This window comes from Glycine soja, chromosome 5 (genome assembly GCF_004193775.1).
Source record: "Glycine soja cultivar W05 chromosome 5, ASM419377v2, whole genome shotgun sequence".
Lineage (NCBI taxonomy): Eukaryota > Viridiplantae > Streptophyta > Magnoliopsida > Fabales > Fabaceae > Glycine > Glycine soja.
This window is the reverse complement of record NC_041006.1, coordinates 32,403,045-32,420,504: the sequence shown is the minus strand read 5'-3', so window position 1 is coordinate 32,420,504 and position 17,460 is coordinate 32,403,045. Positions and strand designations below refer to the sequence as shown.

General features: G+C 32.4%; 1 protein-coding gene across 2 annotated transcripts; it reads left to right on the top strand.

Annotated features, from left to right (window-relative positions):
* Positions 1-9,484: 9,484 nt before the first annotated feature.
* Positions 9,485-15,368, top strand: LOC114412551 (pre-rRNA-processing protein ESF2-like). Of its 2 annotated transcripts, XM_028376479.1 has the most exons (8): positions 9,485-9,582; positions 9,819-10,106; positions 10,615-10,678; positions 10,821-10,888; positions 11,324-11,413; positions 11,493-11,623; positions 14,789-14,914; positions 15,084-15,368. In XM_028376479.1, exons 2-8 carry the CDS (start codon positions 9,860-9,862, stop codon positions 15,111-15,113), a joined length of 756 nt encoding a protein of 251 aa, XP_028232280.1. In that variant the 5' UTR covers positions 9,485-9,582; positions 9,819-9,859; the 3' UTR covers positions 15,114-15,368. The 2 variants fall into 2 exon arrangements, with proteins under 2 accessions (XP_028232280.1, XP_028232281.1); XM_028376480.1 differs by lacking the exon at positions 9,485-9,582 and having other exon boundaries at positions 9,804-10,106.
* The last annotated feature ends 2,092 nt before the right edge of the window (positions 15,369-17,460 follow it).

The window sequence follows — 17,460 nt, the reverse complement described above, 5'->3', positions numbered from 1 at the left end:
ATGGTGAAGTTAATTTGTGGGGTTCACAATCATGAAATGGTAAAGTCATTAGTTAGGCATCCATATGTGGGTCAACTGACTAAAGATGAGAAGATTGTTGTAGCTGATATGATGAAGTCCATGGTGAAGCCAAGAAATATTCTCTTGACATTGAAGGAGCACAATGGCAACAGTTATACAACAATCAAACAAATTTACAATGCCAAACATGCTTATCATTCTTCCATAAGAGGGAGTAACACTGAAATGCAACAACTCATGATGTTGCTTAATCGAGATTAATATATTCACTGGCATAGGATGAAGGATGATAATGTTGTACGTGACTTTTTCTGGAGTCATCCTGATGCAGTAAAATTAACCAATTCTTGTAATTTGGGTTTTTGATTGATGGTACCTACAAAACAAATAGGTAGAAACTGTCGTTGCTTGATATTGTTGGTGTTACACCAACAGGAATGACATACTCTGCTGCTTTTGCTTACTTGGAAGGAGAATGTCTTAATAATGTTGTTTGGGCTCTACAGCGGTTTCGGGGTCTTTTCATGAGAGTTGATGCACTTCCCGGGGTTATTGTCACCGACCGAGATTTGCCTTTGATGAATGCAGTGAAAACTATATTCCTGAATACTACGAACTTGTTGTGTCGGTTTCACATTGAGAAGAATGTAAAGGCAAAGTGCAAAACTCTGGTTGCTCAAAAGAATGCATGGGATTATGTGATGGAGGCTTAAGGGAGTTTGGTTGATTGTCCATGTGAGAGTTCTTTTGATGAGTACCATAAAAACTTTGAAATGGCTTGCTCTCTATGACCTATGTTTGTGGACTATGTGTTTCAAACATGGGTGTTTCCGTACAAAGAAAAATTTGTGAAAGTATGGACCAACAAAGTGATGCATCTAGGAAACACAACCACTAACAGATATGAATATTGTTTTTTGTTTGTGTTGATTTGTTTAAGTGTTGACTTAAATGAAATTGTTGTGGTTATTTATATGTTGTTGTATATTTCATTTGTAGGGTTGAGAGTACTCATTGGTCATTAAAGAGACTCCTACATAACTCTCTTGGTGACATATGCAGTGTTTGGGAAGCAATGAACAACATGATGATACTTCAACACACCCATCTTTTGAGACAAGCACGCACGTGGTTGGGCATATGTTTAAAGTTACCTTGTACAAAAAACTACTTAGCATGGTATCAAGGTATGCTTTAAATGAAATTGTTGCTGAGTATGAGCGTGTACCTTATGCAGGCAAGAACCCTTCACGTTGTGGATATGTCATGAGGAGTACCCACAGTCTTCCATCTACATGTGAGTTGTCTAAATATGTTGTTGGATCCATACCACTAGAGACAATCCACATTTTTTGGCGGAGACTTAGTTTTTCAGATCAAGGGTTATGTGAGGCACAGGTGACCATAACTGAGGAGATGGAAACCATATCGAAATGATTTGAGCAGCTCGATGTTTGTGGCAAAGTACATATGAAGACAAAGCTGCGAGAAATTGCTTATCCTGATCTAAACTCCATGTGTGCTCCTCCAAAAAAGGTGAAGACCAAGGGTGCTCCAAAAAAACCGCTGACCAAACAATAAAAGTCAACAAAACGTGATCTGTCTTATTGGGAGTATGTTGATGTGTTACACTCTACGCAAAATAGTAATTCTTCAGTGAAACGAGTGCATCATCATCTAAGGAACCAATACAGAGATGGAATATTCCAATGTTGGATCAATTTATCTGAGCAGTGGCGGATCTACAGCCACTTGAGGATGTGCACTTGCACCCCCTCATTTTTTAAAATTCATTAAATTTGTAAATAAAATTTTATATTTTAATATTTTATTTATCTATATTTATATAATTGAACCCACTAATTTTATTTTTTATAATTTGCTCTCACTGACTTAGGGTCTTGGATCCACCACTGTATCCGAGCATCCAGGATTCTATTGAAAACATTATTGATGTCAAAGCGGATGGTAACTGTGGTTATCGAGCAATAGCTGCCTTATTGGGTATAGGTGAAGAATCATGGTCATTGGTGTGCAACCATCTGTATAAAAAACTAACAAGTTGGTCGGAAGAGTATATCAACCTACTTGGTGGCATAGAGAGATTTGAGGAATTAAAGTGTTCCCTACTTGTTGACGGATTATCTATGGTGCGTAAGTTCATTGTTATGTCACTTTTTCTTAAAATAACATTTAAGTAATCTCTATTTTTTGTCTTTTATATGTAGGTTACCATGGACAAGTGGATGAATATTACAGATATGAGATATGTCATTGTTTCACGATACAAAGAGATCGTTGTTTTTCTTTCACGACAACAAAGCATAACATTTTTTCCTCTTAGAAGTCAGTCGCTACCAGATTATTCTGTACATCGTGTAATATGAATTGGTCATGTGTATGGAAATCATTTTGTACAAGTAATTGCATAATTAAGATGTTAGTATAAGTGGTGACATTGTAGTTGGTTATCTTACATTGAATTTGTTTGTCGTTATACAACAAGTTTTTTTACAAGACCATTGTCATTTACCATCATTGGTGTTGTTATGAAATACACATTGTCATTAGTGGTCCACCCCGTACATAGGTACAATGCAACGTTACACAAATTTGTCTAGGCTGAAAACCGAATTTGTTGATTTCGGTGAACAATGAACATAAAATATGTTATTTCCACTGACGTTTGTGTAAATAATTATTTTGTTGACATTCATAATTTTGTTGACATTTCTGTAAATAATAATTTATTTTCAGTCATTATTTTTATAAGTTAGGAAATAATTAAGTACTTTAAAAATAATAAAGATACGGTTTTATTAGCTAATTGACACAAATTTAAACATTACATTAACTTCAACATAGTTGAAACAAACAGAAAATGCATCAAAAACTACAATTAACTAATACTAATTTTTCATTGAATCATGTTGCGACCGAGACATGTCGTCTTCCATTTTGATTACTGGTTTACTAAAAACAGCTAAAATTTCTATTGGCCCAAATTGTTTCCAATAGTTATACTGTACTAAGACCTTTAGCACGTCATCGTCAGCTTTCAGCTCAATAATTTCAAATTTGATAACTTTGTCTAAATACTCAGAATGACCTGATTGTTCAAAAAACAATCGCGTTACCGTTTGTGATTCATGAATATCATAAGGGGGAATCCCTTGAGGTGCAACTTGATTGATCACATCCTTCAGTCCATCGATGGTACATCTCGAAGGAATGTCAAATCTTTTTGGATGTTTTCCTATGAACGAGTAACCCACAAATTCGTGTTGGCGTGACATGTTCCACCTCCCATTGTAATATAGCAGGACATCATGAGTAAGGGTCATAGTGACTTGAAGTAAGCTTAATATACCATCCGGTGTTCTACCAATGGTGTATAATAACTCAATCGGGCCAACACACGAGTATTGATCATTACACATTAACATTGTGTTAACATCATCATCATCATTTTTCAATTGCATAGATTGAAAGTCAAATTGGTTACCTGCATCTGCGAATGGTTGCCGGTAGTAAATTTCACCCAAATATTGATCGTCGGTTAGTTGAAGGGTATTGTGTATTCTACTTTTTAGCGTTTCAAAACCACAATCGTTAGGTACTCGAATGGGTATCGAAGTGGAACTTTGAAAATAAACACCAAATTTGTTGTGAATAATCGATCCATTCAGAAAAATAAAAGCTAATCTGGAGTTGACAATGGTCTGGCTGCCTGTTTCTCCCAACAATGTCTATGAATTGTCAAGTACAACAATGTTGTATCATGCTTTAATTTTGCATCAGACATGCATGGCTACTATCAGAACTAAAACAACTGAGTAGTCATTTCTATGTCAGTACGTACGTGTAGTATTCATTTTTTTAAACATATGCATGCAATTCACAGTGTGTTCTCAACTTTGAGAACGATTTACAATGCTTCAATGTAACAAAAAACATACATTCGTAATTGGTTATGGACGAATTAATTTAATCCTCAAATCAACATTAACAACTAATTAACGATAAATGGATGACAAAAATTTGTATCGCATAATAAAAAACGTGTCTATAATTAAGGCACCCAAATTATAAACCTACCAAATGTTACTGTCCATACATAAATGTACGAAATAAATAAATTATCCAAAAAAAATAACAAATGACATGTATAAGGCAAATAAAAAAAACAACTTCAATGATCGTCCATACGCCGCCTACACCTCGATCTGTGATCTACAGTTGGTTGGCGAATGAATCTTCTTACGATGCCCACATATTCTTCAGCAACAATACAAGCTTTTGTTCCTTCGGTCAGGATCCTCAGTTTTAGTAGCCTCTCCAACTTATCAGCAATTGCCGCAAAAGCATCCTAGCAAGTGAAAAAAAAAACAAACATAACAATTGTTAGTAATAAAATAGAAAAGAAAACAAGAAACACAAATTACCAACAAAAAAAAATTACCACTGCATGTCCAAGATGATGCACATCAGCGTCTACCTCATCAGGTGTCGCTGCCTCCACCGGTTGCTGATGCACATCTGGTTCAACAAATGTGTCATATTCTTGAACCGGCGAAACTCTAGGAGGATCCCTTGGCTGTGTCGGACTCATGAATGGGTGTGAAATCATGTAGAACCCATCCATGTAATCTGGTGAACACTGGCTAGGCACTACACAGATTTGTCCTACAGGTGTAATGTAGTCACTGAACTACGTCCATCTATCATCCATTTCTTCATAAGAAACCAAAGGCGCAACGGGATGTGGCAGAATAGTCTAGATGTATCCAAATTGTCGTACAACCCTCTCCGGTCGGTGAATGACCGTCAAGGGACCCTATCTAAGATGGCCGAAAAACAATGTGATGACCTTAAATTCTCTAAATGAACGATGGTCACCATACGGAATCTAGCACACTACGTTAGGGGTCAATCTATCCAAACGTCTGCGATACGTCGACACGGGCAGTGCCTTGCCAGAGGTCCATTGGCATGCACGTGGTCTTCTCTTATCATAATCCTCGACAACTAGGGCGGAACCAATAGACGGAAAATGCTCGTAGATCCAACACTAAATATATTTTGCAAACATATTCATTAAATAACATGACAACATATAATAATCAATGCCAATAAAAAGATGTTCCAGTAACATTTGAACTAACATGTAACAGAATGATCCTACAAGCTGCCTCGTTTTGCTCTTCAACGCCTCATTTAAATTATCATACATGTGCACAAGTGCAACAGCGCCCCAAGCGTAACTCCCACTCTATGTCAAGTCACGCAGTGCATCCAAGAATACCACATGCACGTGTGTGTCACTCTTGTTAGCAAAGAGTGTGCATCTAAGCAAATGCAACAAATATGCTCGCGCTACTACAATCCAGTGACATGCCTCGATGTACGTCTAATACATGTCTCGCAGCCACGATAGTCGAACATAAGAGCCATGACACTGAATCATCTCAGTTCTCACCTCTACAATGATGACCTCAAGTAATTCCACCAACATATCGACAACGTCATCGACATGAAGTTGCTCGAAGCTGTGGAACGCCCCTATGATAGGAAGATGTAGCAATAACACAACGTCATCCAAGGTGATAGTCACCTCTCTGATGGGCAAATGGAAACTACTAGTTTCCTTATGCCAGCGTTCCATAAAAGCAAGCATTAGTCCTCGATCGCTCGTATTTAGGGAACATGCAATCAAAGGACTTAGTCCACTATTAGCCACAAGGCCTTCAATCTCTGGAGCAGGCTGTTAGCAATTTTGGGTCATACATAAATATATATCACATAAATTGAATGAGTTAGGGCCATTATATAATTAGCCAAAATATTAAAGTGGTCTAATCAATATAAAAGTACGGCTAAGGGCATATATGTCATGAAAGGCTGATTGTGTAGATACTATCAGTGATATTATAATTTGTTGAGGGACCAAATTATAATTATCAAATTTAGGGTAACTGATGGCAGTTACCAATATAAGAGGTTATGGTCCCCATGTATAGAGAGCAACGCGTACAGTTTCACTCTTCTCTTTATCCCCGTTTGAAGAGAAAAATTCAGAGAAAGAAAATAAAAGGGCTTTCTACATTTGGAAGATCATAAAACCAATCTTCTGATCAACCTTTCATCATCATTTCATTATGGCTAATCCAAGTACGCTTCCGCATCTAGTTTTTCATCATGATTTTGAGTATGGGAACACAAAGAGGTTTTATTCATCTTTATATAGTAATTTCTCTCTACATGAATAGAAAGCATGTGATTAGGTTTGATGATTGTCTGTTAGAATCAAATTAGGCTGATTGATTGAATCCCAACATTTGGAATTGAATCCCAACATTTGGTATCAGAGCCACCTATACTTGATTCATGTATGATGTTTGGAGAACATACACACATTAGATACAGTGTTTTTTGAGGAAACAAATAAGATTATCACATTACTACGACGAGATGAACAATGATATAAAGCATTTGGTATAAACTTAAAGACGTTATTTATGTGTTTGTTCTTACATTTAGAGGCCGCTACAGTATATTAAAATAATAATCATGGGCCTCTAAAATTTAAAATAAATAAATAAAGTTAAAATAATTTACTCAAGAAACGTTTTGATTTTGGATTTGGTGCATCAATGTTCAAAATTTTAGTTATGGTATATCATTTTAATTATTTAGCATTTAAATGAGCTAATTGAATCAAGATATCACTAAAGTGACCTCTCTTGTGTAGATTGTTCGTGATAAATGTTAAATGTTAACGTGTGTGATTATTTATATTGGCCCAAAGGAAAGTTACACACCTGTGATATTCAACGTGTGATAATTATGAGGTTTTGCATGTGAATGATAAGTCACATTAAAAGATGGGTTTATTATTTGATATGCTTTTATTATCAATGTTTTAACATTACAACAAGGATATCACTAGCAAGTCCAAGGACTTGATATTAACGGTGTACTAGATATCTTGAGATGGGATATACCATTATTTAAATGCATTGATGATTGTTAAGTGAGCTTATTGTATTATTTGTTTTGATCTTTTCCGTTGTTGCTTCTATATCTTCTAATCCGAATTCGGTCTCGGTTCTTAATGGTACAGATTTTAAGGATTTGGAAAGAGAACATGCAAATTGTTCTTGGCTGCATGGATCTAGACCTTGCCTTAAGGATTGAGAAACTCCCTTCTCCTATGGATTTAGTACCTCAAAACACAGGAAACGTCATGAGAACTGGGATCACTCAAATTGCATGAGTCTTATGATCATTAAGCGTGGCATTTTTAGGGACACTGTTTCAGATAATATAACTAGTGTCAAAGAATTGCTTACTGAAATTAAAAAGTGCCTTGCAAAAAGCGATAACGCGGAAACAAGTACTCTCCTCCAATCTTTTTTAAACTAACTAACAATTTTTTTTTTAAAAATAAGTTTTGTTTTCAATTATTTTTTAAAAATAATTAACAATATTAAAAAAATTTCAAATATGGTTTCAATCTTTTCTAAACTAACTAACAATTTAAAAAAATTAAATTTTGTTTTGAATTATTTTTAAAAATAACTAACAATTTCAAAAAAAATCCAAATATGGTTTCAATCTTTTTAAACTAACTAACAATTTTATAAAAATTTAAATTTTGTTTTCAATCATTTTTTAAACATAACTAACAATTTTAAAAAAATTGCAAATATGGTTTCAATCTTTTTTAAACTAACTAACAATTTTAAAAAAATTTAAATTTTTTTTTCAATCATTTTTTAAAAATAACTAACAATTTTACAATTTTTTCACATATGATTTGAATCTTTGGTTTCAATCTTTTTTTTAACTAACTAATAATATTAAAATATTTTAACTTTTTGTTTAAATAATTTTGTAAAACAGAAAATTTAATATCATTTAAATTTTGATTTCAACAATTCTTTTAAACTAAATAAAATTTTTAAAATATTTCAAATTTAGGTTTCAACAATTCTAAAAAACTAACTAACAATTTTTTAAAAATTTCAATTTTGGTTTCGTTAATTTTAAAAATTTTAAATCAATTTTCGTTTCAATCAATTTTATTCAAACAAATTTATTCAAACTTTTCAATAATTTTTATAACAATTTTAAATAAAAATTTTCGTTTCAATAATTTTTATAACAGTATTAAATTAAAATTTTTGTTTCAATAATTTTTATAACAATTTTAAATCATTCAAACTTTTTGTTTAAATTATTTATAACTATGACTTCTATATTATCATATTTAAAATTTAATATCTAATCTAAAATCTAATCTAATCTATTACTAACATATTTTTTTCATAAATAAAATCAGTACTTAGTAATAACTAATCGAATCGAATCTTACTAATAACTAACATATTGTTTTTTGTTTTCAATCATTTTCTTAAAATAACAATATTATCATATTTTAAATTTTAGTTTCATCTATTTTAAAAAAATTTTATCAATTTTCGTTTGCATTTTCATTCTAATCAATTTTTTTCAAACAATTTTTTTGTACATTTCAAATTTTTGTTTCAATATTCATATAACAAATTTATATTATTTTTAATCATGACTTCAATATTTATCACAAGTAACAAATTTATTCTCTTTTAAATATTTGTTCTAATTTTTTTAAAAAATTAAACAAATATAATATTGCAATATTTAACATCAATTTTTTGACCAATCTGATGTCTGTCTTAGCAATCTAATCTAATCTTTGTTTTTCCAATCTAATCTTAGCAATAACTAACATAAATATTTCATAAATAAAATCAATACTAAACAAATAAATCAAAAACATTTATAAAATTACACAACAAAAAAAATTATAAAATAATTCACAGATAAATATTTACAATTAAAAATAATTTCTAAATATTTTTTTCAAATAAAAAGAATTTTAAAAAAATTTAAACCGCATACGGATTAGTAATCTGTATAACCCATACGGATTGATCAATCCGTATGGATTTTTTCACAGACACCAGCCATGCCATCATTCAAACAACTATCATGCGGAGAAGAAGAAGAACGCAAGTGAAGAAAATACTTACCTCGAAGGAGAACGCACGAAGAAGAAGAAGAAGCAGCAACGCATGAAGAGGAACAACAACCACGAACGTCGGACATGACGAAAACACAAATGGAGGAAGAAGATGCACGCATGCAAAGAAGAAGAAGCACCGACACGAAGAAGAAGACCTATGAAGCACGAACAAGAAGTAGGAAGCCGAAGAGGAAGTGGAAGATTAAAACAGCACAGGTGAATAGTGGCTCGTAAGGATGAGTCATTATTTGCTTTTTATAGGGATAGGGTGAAGGGCATTTTAGCCCTTTCATCCGAGTTGTGGGTGTCCCAGCAAAAACTCTGGGTGCCCACAGCAACTCCCAAAACCTAAAAACAAAGCCCGTTAATAAGGCCCAAAAGCCCAGAACGATGATCGTGGCTGCAACAATAGAAGCTGTTTCTCTCTTTTCTTCTCTCTATCCTTATTCTTCGACCTTCGTTAGATCCTCAGTTTCCAATCGACCTTCAATTTCGTAAGTCCCTTTTTCAATATCTCTTTATTTCCCACCTTTTTTTGGTTAATATTTTTTTTTTTAACGTCCAGCTCTTACTGTGACCCGCTTCTTAATTACGGGGTTTTCAATTTTCATCACTGTGTATTTTTTTTTTCAATTTCATATCTATTTTCTCTCTGTTACTTCCCATTTGGCGCCTGAAGCTTCATTTTCTGGATTAAACCGAGGTTCCTTGTTTTATCATGTTGGTGCAGAAAAATTATCTGCCCTGTTCAGATCTCATTTGTTCAGCTTGATGAATGCTTCAGACTCAGAGAAAGAAGACACAGAAATTGAAGTAATAGCAATTACACCCAATGAAGAAAACTCGAAATTGATGAAGAAAGAGAAGAAAAAGAAGAAGAAAGTTTCGTTGAAAGATGCAGAGAAGAAGGGCGGCGTGTGTTATATGAGTCGAATCCCCCCTCATATGGACCACGTCAAGCTTCGCCACATTCTCTCTCAGTTCGGCGATATTCAAAGAATTTTTCTCGCTCCTCAAGGTCTCTCTCTCAAATTTTCGGATTACTCTTTTGTTTAGATGCAAATTTGATTGTGGTGTGTTAAAAATCAGATACCTTTGATTATATGTCTCGCTGATTTATTCCATAGACAAACGTTTTTGTTTTTAATTAAATTTTAAAGTTTACTACTATGAAATTGGTATTTGACATTTTTAAATTGGTAGAATAGCATAGCAACCCCACATGTCTAACGCTGTAGTGTCAAAATCACTCTAGATATATGACTTTTAAAATAATTTTAGGCAGTGTAAAAAAAGCCTTTAAATGATCATGGTGATTGTATGAATGTAAAATTGAAAAGAAAAAAAAAAAAAAGTTCAACGACCTACTTAAAAATTTGTTAAATGTTCAAGGACCCAGTGACCCACAAAGTAATTAAACCTAATTATTATAAAAGTTAACAATTTTATCATACATGACCAAGTGCCTTTACATTGTTATAGCATTCTATGGTTGAGATTTTTTTTATTATTTGAATTTTTTGCAGATTCTTCTGTCCAAGTGCCTGCTAAGAGGTCACGTGGATCCCGAGACCAAGCATATTCAGAAGGGTATTTATTTATTTATTTTGTTTTGGAATTGGATATTTGGATTGGTATTTGATTGAAGTTATTCAAGACTTCAATTGGTTACTGATTTTTTTGGTTAGTAGTGTTTGAATTTTATCATTGAGTTTTTCTCTGTGCTGTGTAGATGGGTCGAATTCGGTAATAAAAGTGTTGCTAAGAGGGTTGCCAATATGTTAAATGGTGAACAAATAGGTATGTGCTTGAACCTTGTATCACTATCAGGCTCTTGTTGCTCTTTGTTCTTCCTTCTTAAATGAAAATCGTAATGTTGTCCCCTAAATCCTAATGATGCTAGAATAGAATAGTAATACATCTCAATTCTCATGCATTGACTATTATATACTTGTATGAATTTTGTGAAAAAATATGATATGGTGTTTACTTACTGTAGCAGGATTATATACACATGTAGTGGCTATACCTATTGCTCTTTCTTCTCCAGTTTTTTTTAATGGGAATCATTATGTTGTCCTATAAACTCTCTATTTGGTTTTATTCTTTAAAATTAGTGAAATAGAAATATGATTGTGTTCATGGTTGTGTGTGCTTATTGTAGCAGGATATTTGTTGTGTCTGTCTGTATTGGTTTGGTTTTCAAGTTTCTGATTTGTATTGTTTGTCTCCAAGGGGGTAAGAAGAGGTCATCATTCTACTATGACCTTTGGAATATTAAGTACTTAAGTAAGTTCAAGTGGGATGATCTGACTGAAGAACTAGGTAAGTGTTTTATGATCAGTGTCTTGTTTTTATTGGTGGAGCTTAAGCAGATTATGCTAAAACTATGTATATCTTACAGCCTTAAAGAAAGCTATTCGGGAGCAAAAGCTGGCTGTAGAACTTTCTGCTGCCAAGAGAGAGAGGGATTTCTATCTTTCCAAAGTTGATCAATCACGTGCTTTGAGTGCTATAGAGGAGCGACTAAAGAAGGTATGCCAATAACTAAAGGGTAGTTATTTTTCTTGTCTGTGTGGGTTGGTCAGAAAATGGGGTAGCATTTTTAATAGAAGTGTAAAAAAAGTTCTCCATTAATCGGAGCATGAAATTTAGCAAGTAATGAAGCATTGAAGCTTACTATTTAAATGGGGTTTTCTAATTTGAAATATCTTGTTTGTTTTACTTTTGGATTTTGTCTTAGTATTAAAACTTCTTACTACAGTTTTAACCTTAAAGGAATCATCAAATAACTAGCATTATCCAATTCTCAACTTGAACCAGAAGAATTAGAGTTTTAAACCACAAATCTAGCAAAAGCTCAGCCATCCCTGCTGTCTTTAGTCTTGATACTGTGTCTTATTTTGGCTTTTATAGAGCTGTTCTGAGTGGTGATTCTGACAGACCATGAGATAGCTTTTTCACTACTTTCTTTTCAGTTTTCACCCATTCAACTAACCTGATCTGTATCTAAAATAAATTACTCATGAGTTATGGAAATGGAAGACCTTTCTTTTTATATAATTTGTAAAGGTTAATCCACGAAAATTGTCTCTCTAAAATGGTAGTGAGGTGTGTATCTCTATTGGGACCCAACCTAACAATGAGAATTGCAGATAAGTTAAATAAATCTAATTTTGGGAACAACAGTAAATTAAATCATTAACATTGGCTTTGGAATCTGCTGCAATTTTTAAATGTTGGTTTGTGACTTGCAAGATAAATAGAAAGCTTCTAGGTTTTAAGGAACTCAACTGCTACTGATTTTTAATAACTTGAGTTCTACTTCTTGATGACATTTGATACTATAGCTGCCATAAATTTCTGATCCACTTTTATTTTGTGGTTCTCTGCACGTGCTTAATCATTTAACCTGTATAGTTTCTTCTTATTTGAATTATTTTAACTCCTTAAAACCAAGGTAGAGTGACAAGCTAAGTAGCTATGATTGGATTGTCTTCTCTAATGGAAGAACTTGTTGTGGATTATTAATGTCAATACTCGATACTTTTTCCTTGAAGCCCACAAATAATTCTTGAATTATCATGTCTCATGTATTTGTTGATGGTTATGTGGCATAAGGCATTCTTTTGTTATGATTTTTAATACTACCAAAATTGCTTCACAAATATGGCAATGTTAGAAACTGGTTCAGGTTCAGCACACAGAACATGTTGTTATTGATGAACAGAAAGAATGCACAATTTCCCTGGATATTCAAGAGATCCAAGACTCTCCCTAGCCACAATACTAACTCTCCAATTGACTAACTACTCTCAACCCCTCTTCTTCCTATTTATAGGCTACATCCCTTATTTTTCTAATCATTCCAGCCGTCAACTAACAAACTCCAATTATTCTACTATCTAACTATAACTAATGGGTATCTATCAATACTCCTCCCCTAAAGTTTCACCTTGTCCTCAAGGTGAATTGGCTTGTGGCTGCTGAAATGAAGTCCCTCTGGTGTTCTAACTGATTGAAGCATGGTAATCAAGCCAAATCTCACCACCACAGCAGCCCCCCAAATATCATCAACTCCTCCTGTCAAATACAAACAGTTGAAATGTTGAATACTTCTATTCTTCTCCAATGCTCTGTTTTCATCAATATTATTGGCTGAAAAAGAGTGTCAAATGTCAATGCATCTCCTACTGGACTGTGACTCCATGACTCTCTTTAAGTACTGCACTATGGCAAGTGGCAGCTGATGATGACTATCTTAGTCCCTCTTTGTTACTGGTTCACCTAAGTTTGTTTTTTCTCCAAATTGGTTATTGTTTTTCACCTTCAAACGTTCATATTTGCCTGTCTTCATGTTCTTGATTCAGAATGTTGAGTGGTTGCTGTTTTCTTCCTTCTCTACCCTCGATTTCTCCCTATCGATCTTGCTTCTCTACTTGCTGGTTTTGTTGGGTTTCTTCCTCTTGGGATGTTTCCTTTACCCAGAACTCTGGTCCCTCCAATTCTGGTTTCTTTTCCGCATCAATTTCTGATTTCCTCATTTCTCTTCCTTAAGCTGCTGATTCTGTTCTCTCCCCTTCCTCATTTTCGTTTATGTTTTCTTGCTGCCTTTTGTCACCTTCTGCCTTTGATAGAGGGGGAAATAGATGGGGAAAGGTGTATGTTAGAAAATATCCTTGGAAGAGTTAGAGAGCTGTCAGTTTGTTAGGACAGCTAGGATAACTAACTGTTAGTTAGTTATAACCAATTGCTAGTTAGTTAAGAGGCTATAAATAGCATTGGGAGGGTTTAGTTAGAGGTTAGACAGAAAACTAGAGATAGTAGGAGGGTGATGAGACCTCGAATTCATCAGTGTGTGTAACCATTGTCCTGTAGCATTTAACTCGAATAAAAATGTTTTTTCCTCTGTTCTGGTTCAGTTCTATCAGCCTTCCACTCCGTTGGTTCTTGAATTTTTTCTCAAATTTCATCTCTGCTTCTATGTTCTCCTCAGTTTCTGAATCTTGGAGACAAAGTTTCTGGTTGGTATTTCTTGAGTACTGCCTTCTGGAAAGTCCACCTGGTTGCATTGTGGTTATTCTCCTTACAAGAAACCCACCATTTGAGAGCTTCTCCTCTTAAATGCAAATGCAACAACCCATGATAATTTCATCTCCTCAGGTACTTTTCTATCTGCAAAACACTGCTCTGCATTGATCACCCACCCATAGGCCTCACTTCGATCAAATCTTGGAATCAATCTTGAAGCCATTTTCTTGACAATTTCCCCCCACAGCTCCTAGATTGGAGCTCTGATATAGAAACTGGTTCAGGTTAAGCACACTAAGAACATATTGTTATTGATGAACAGAAAGAATGCACAATTTCCCTGGATATTAAAGAGATCCAGGACTCTCCCTATCCACTATACTAACTCTCCAATTGACTAACTACTCCTCGCAATCCCTCTTCCTATTTATATGCAACATGCCTTATTTTTCTAATCATTCCAACCCTCAACTTACTAACTATAATTATTCTTCTATCTAACAAACTAACTAATGGGTATCTCTATCAGGCAATAAGAAAATTAGTTTAACGACACCTTCAGCTGTTTCTTTTCATCTGTATTTTTTTTTTTCTAATTTCAGTTAATAATATGTATATTGAAGAATCTGTTCATAATAATACTCACATCATTTCATTCTACTTCCACAGAAGCAGAAGATCCAAAAAGACTCAGGACCAGTGGAAAAAGTGATTCGCCATTTCCCTCAAACAAAGCCTATAGTTGCTGATGCCAAAAAAAATAAACCTGAGCTCTCTGATGATATATTGGATGCTGTAAGTATCAATTTTATTGTTATTTAGAGATAATCCTTTTATTGATGTCTCATTCTGTTTTGTGCTTTTTTTAATGTTTTCTCGTTTCTCCCTCTTTAGAAAATATGTCTCAACTTGATTTATGAAGTCGTTAGTTTTTAATTCAAGGTTTTCCACTATGTCCCTTCAGGTATTTGGTGGCTCGCAAGTCATGTATTGATGATACCTTCAACATCAGGAGCTAAAAATTACATTATATTTTTGTGTCCTTGGTTCCCGTAGGCAGGGGAATTAGTGAAACTTTTTTGGATGTATTTATTAATTTGTAACGATTTTCTAGAAAATATATTTTTGTTGATCAAGGTTTTCAAAAGAAAATGTAATCTGGGTATACGTAAAAAACAGGCAATGAAGTTAACCGGAGTTGAAATTTGAGTTGGGCAGGACTTGGTTATAAATGTCTTTTTGCCTGCTACAAAATACTAATTTTCCAATTATGAATTCTGGTGACATATAGTTATAAAGTGAGCTGGATGGAGAGATAGAGTTATAAAGTGAGTTGGATGATTAAGGAAGAATGAAAGAAGAAAAAGATAGTGAGTTTGATTTCCTAACAAAATTAACATTTGTTAATAAATAAACAATAATAATTCTGGAGACAAATGTTTTCTCTATATAGCCACTGTATTTTTTTTTCTGATGCAAGTAATTTTATTTTTATTTCTAGAGTTTAATTTTTGTAAATAATTTTAAATGACTTTTAAAATATTTATTACAGAACTTAACATTCATATCATACAGAGGAATTTAATAGTGGATTATCGTGTAAAAATTAATAGTGTAAGTGTAAAAAAAAAGTTACTTATATTGTTAGTGTTTTTTAATTGTTCTATGCTATCATGAGTCTTTAATGGAAGTTGATTTTTCTCATTATTTATTTTTCTCATTGTGTTTCCAATTTTTTAGGTCTTCGAATTGATTACATGTGGGAAAAAAAAAGATATTTTTATCACAATGAAGAAATAAATGTTATGCATATTTATAATATTAAATGAGGAGAATGTGAAGACTAATTTCATTGTAATATAATATGCAATTAAGGTGTATTGAATTAGGATTTTAAAAAATTATTTTAGCATAAAAAGAAAGTCTTGTGAATTTTAAAAGATGTTTTTCTCATTATTCATTTTACTCGTGTTTCCAATTTTTTAGGTCTTCAAATTGATTACATGTAGTAAAAAAAAGACGTTTCTATCACGATGAAGAAATAAATGTTATGTATCTTTATAATATTAAATGAGAATGTGAAGACTAATTTCATTGTAATATAATATGCAATTAAGGTGTATTGAATTAGGATTTTAAAAAATCATTTTAACATAAAAAAAATCTTTTGAATTTTAAAGATTATGTAAGAATATTATGATTTATATCATAAGAATTTAAATAATAGTTTGAATTTTTATATCATAAAAATTTAAAGGACTTTATAAATTTATAAGATTCGAAGAAATTTTGTAAATTTTTAAAAACGCATTTAAAATTGGATAAGTTAGTGAAAAAATAATAAGAAGAAATGATAAGGTTTGGATTAAAAAAAAAGTAAAATTAATAGTTTTTTAATCTTTTAATAGCTAAATTGATTTTAACTTTGTGTCTTCTTATACTAATCCTTCTTGCAATAGTATATTCTCATTCTCAATTTTGAATTTAAACAATAGATTTAAAATTATATGTTGATTTTCTATTTTTTTAATTACTACAGTTATTTAATGTTAAATTCAATGACATGAGGTGCAATAATAAACATATATTAGAGTGGAGTAATAAGGGTGGAAATTTGGTAGAAGGATTACTGAGTTATGTGGATGATAAAATTAAGAATGACAGTGCATCGAGCAGGTGATGAGCATAGTCAATATAAGTAAAACATGATTAGTGTTAGCACATAAAATAAACATTAATTTAATTTAGGAAACAATGGAAAAGTGTAAAGGGGAGTAATATATTTGATATTTTTTATTTTCAAAAAATAAGATAAATATATATGGCACACATATCTTGAAGAATATTAAAGAGAGAAGAGGATATGTGTGATAAGAGAAAAGAAAGTCCGATAACCAATAGAAAAATAAAGAAAAAAATCTATCAAAATCTCGAGGGTTGAGTGAAATTGTTTAATAGATGTTTTAAACTAAAAAATCTAACAAAATATATTAAAATCCTTCTTAAAAAATAATCCATTAAAATTTATATATTTTTTAATACCAAAAAACATTTTACAAGTTATAAAAAATCTTAATTGGATACCATCGAAAAATTCAAAATTAAATACCACGAAACATTTTTATAAAAAAAATCTTTTTAAAATCCTTTTGAAATCCTAATATAATACACCCCTTATGAAATTAATTTTGATACATGAGTAGTAGATGATATTATAAGATAAATACATTTATGAAAAAATTAAATGATAGCTTGATAAAGTTTATTAAGTCCGTATTTAGTTTAGTGTATTTTGTAAAAAGAATTTATTTTCTCAATTTCATGAATTTTTTTTGAAAAAA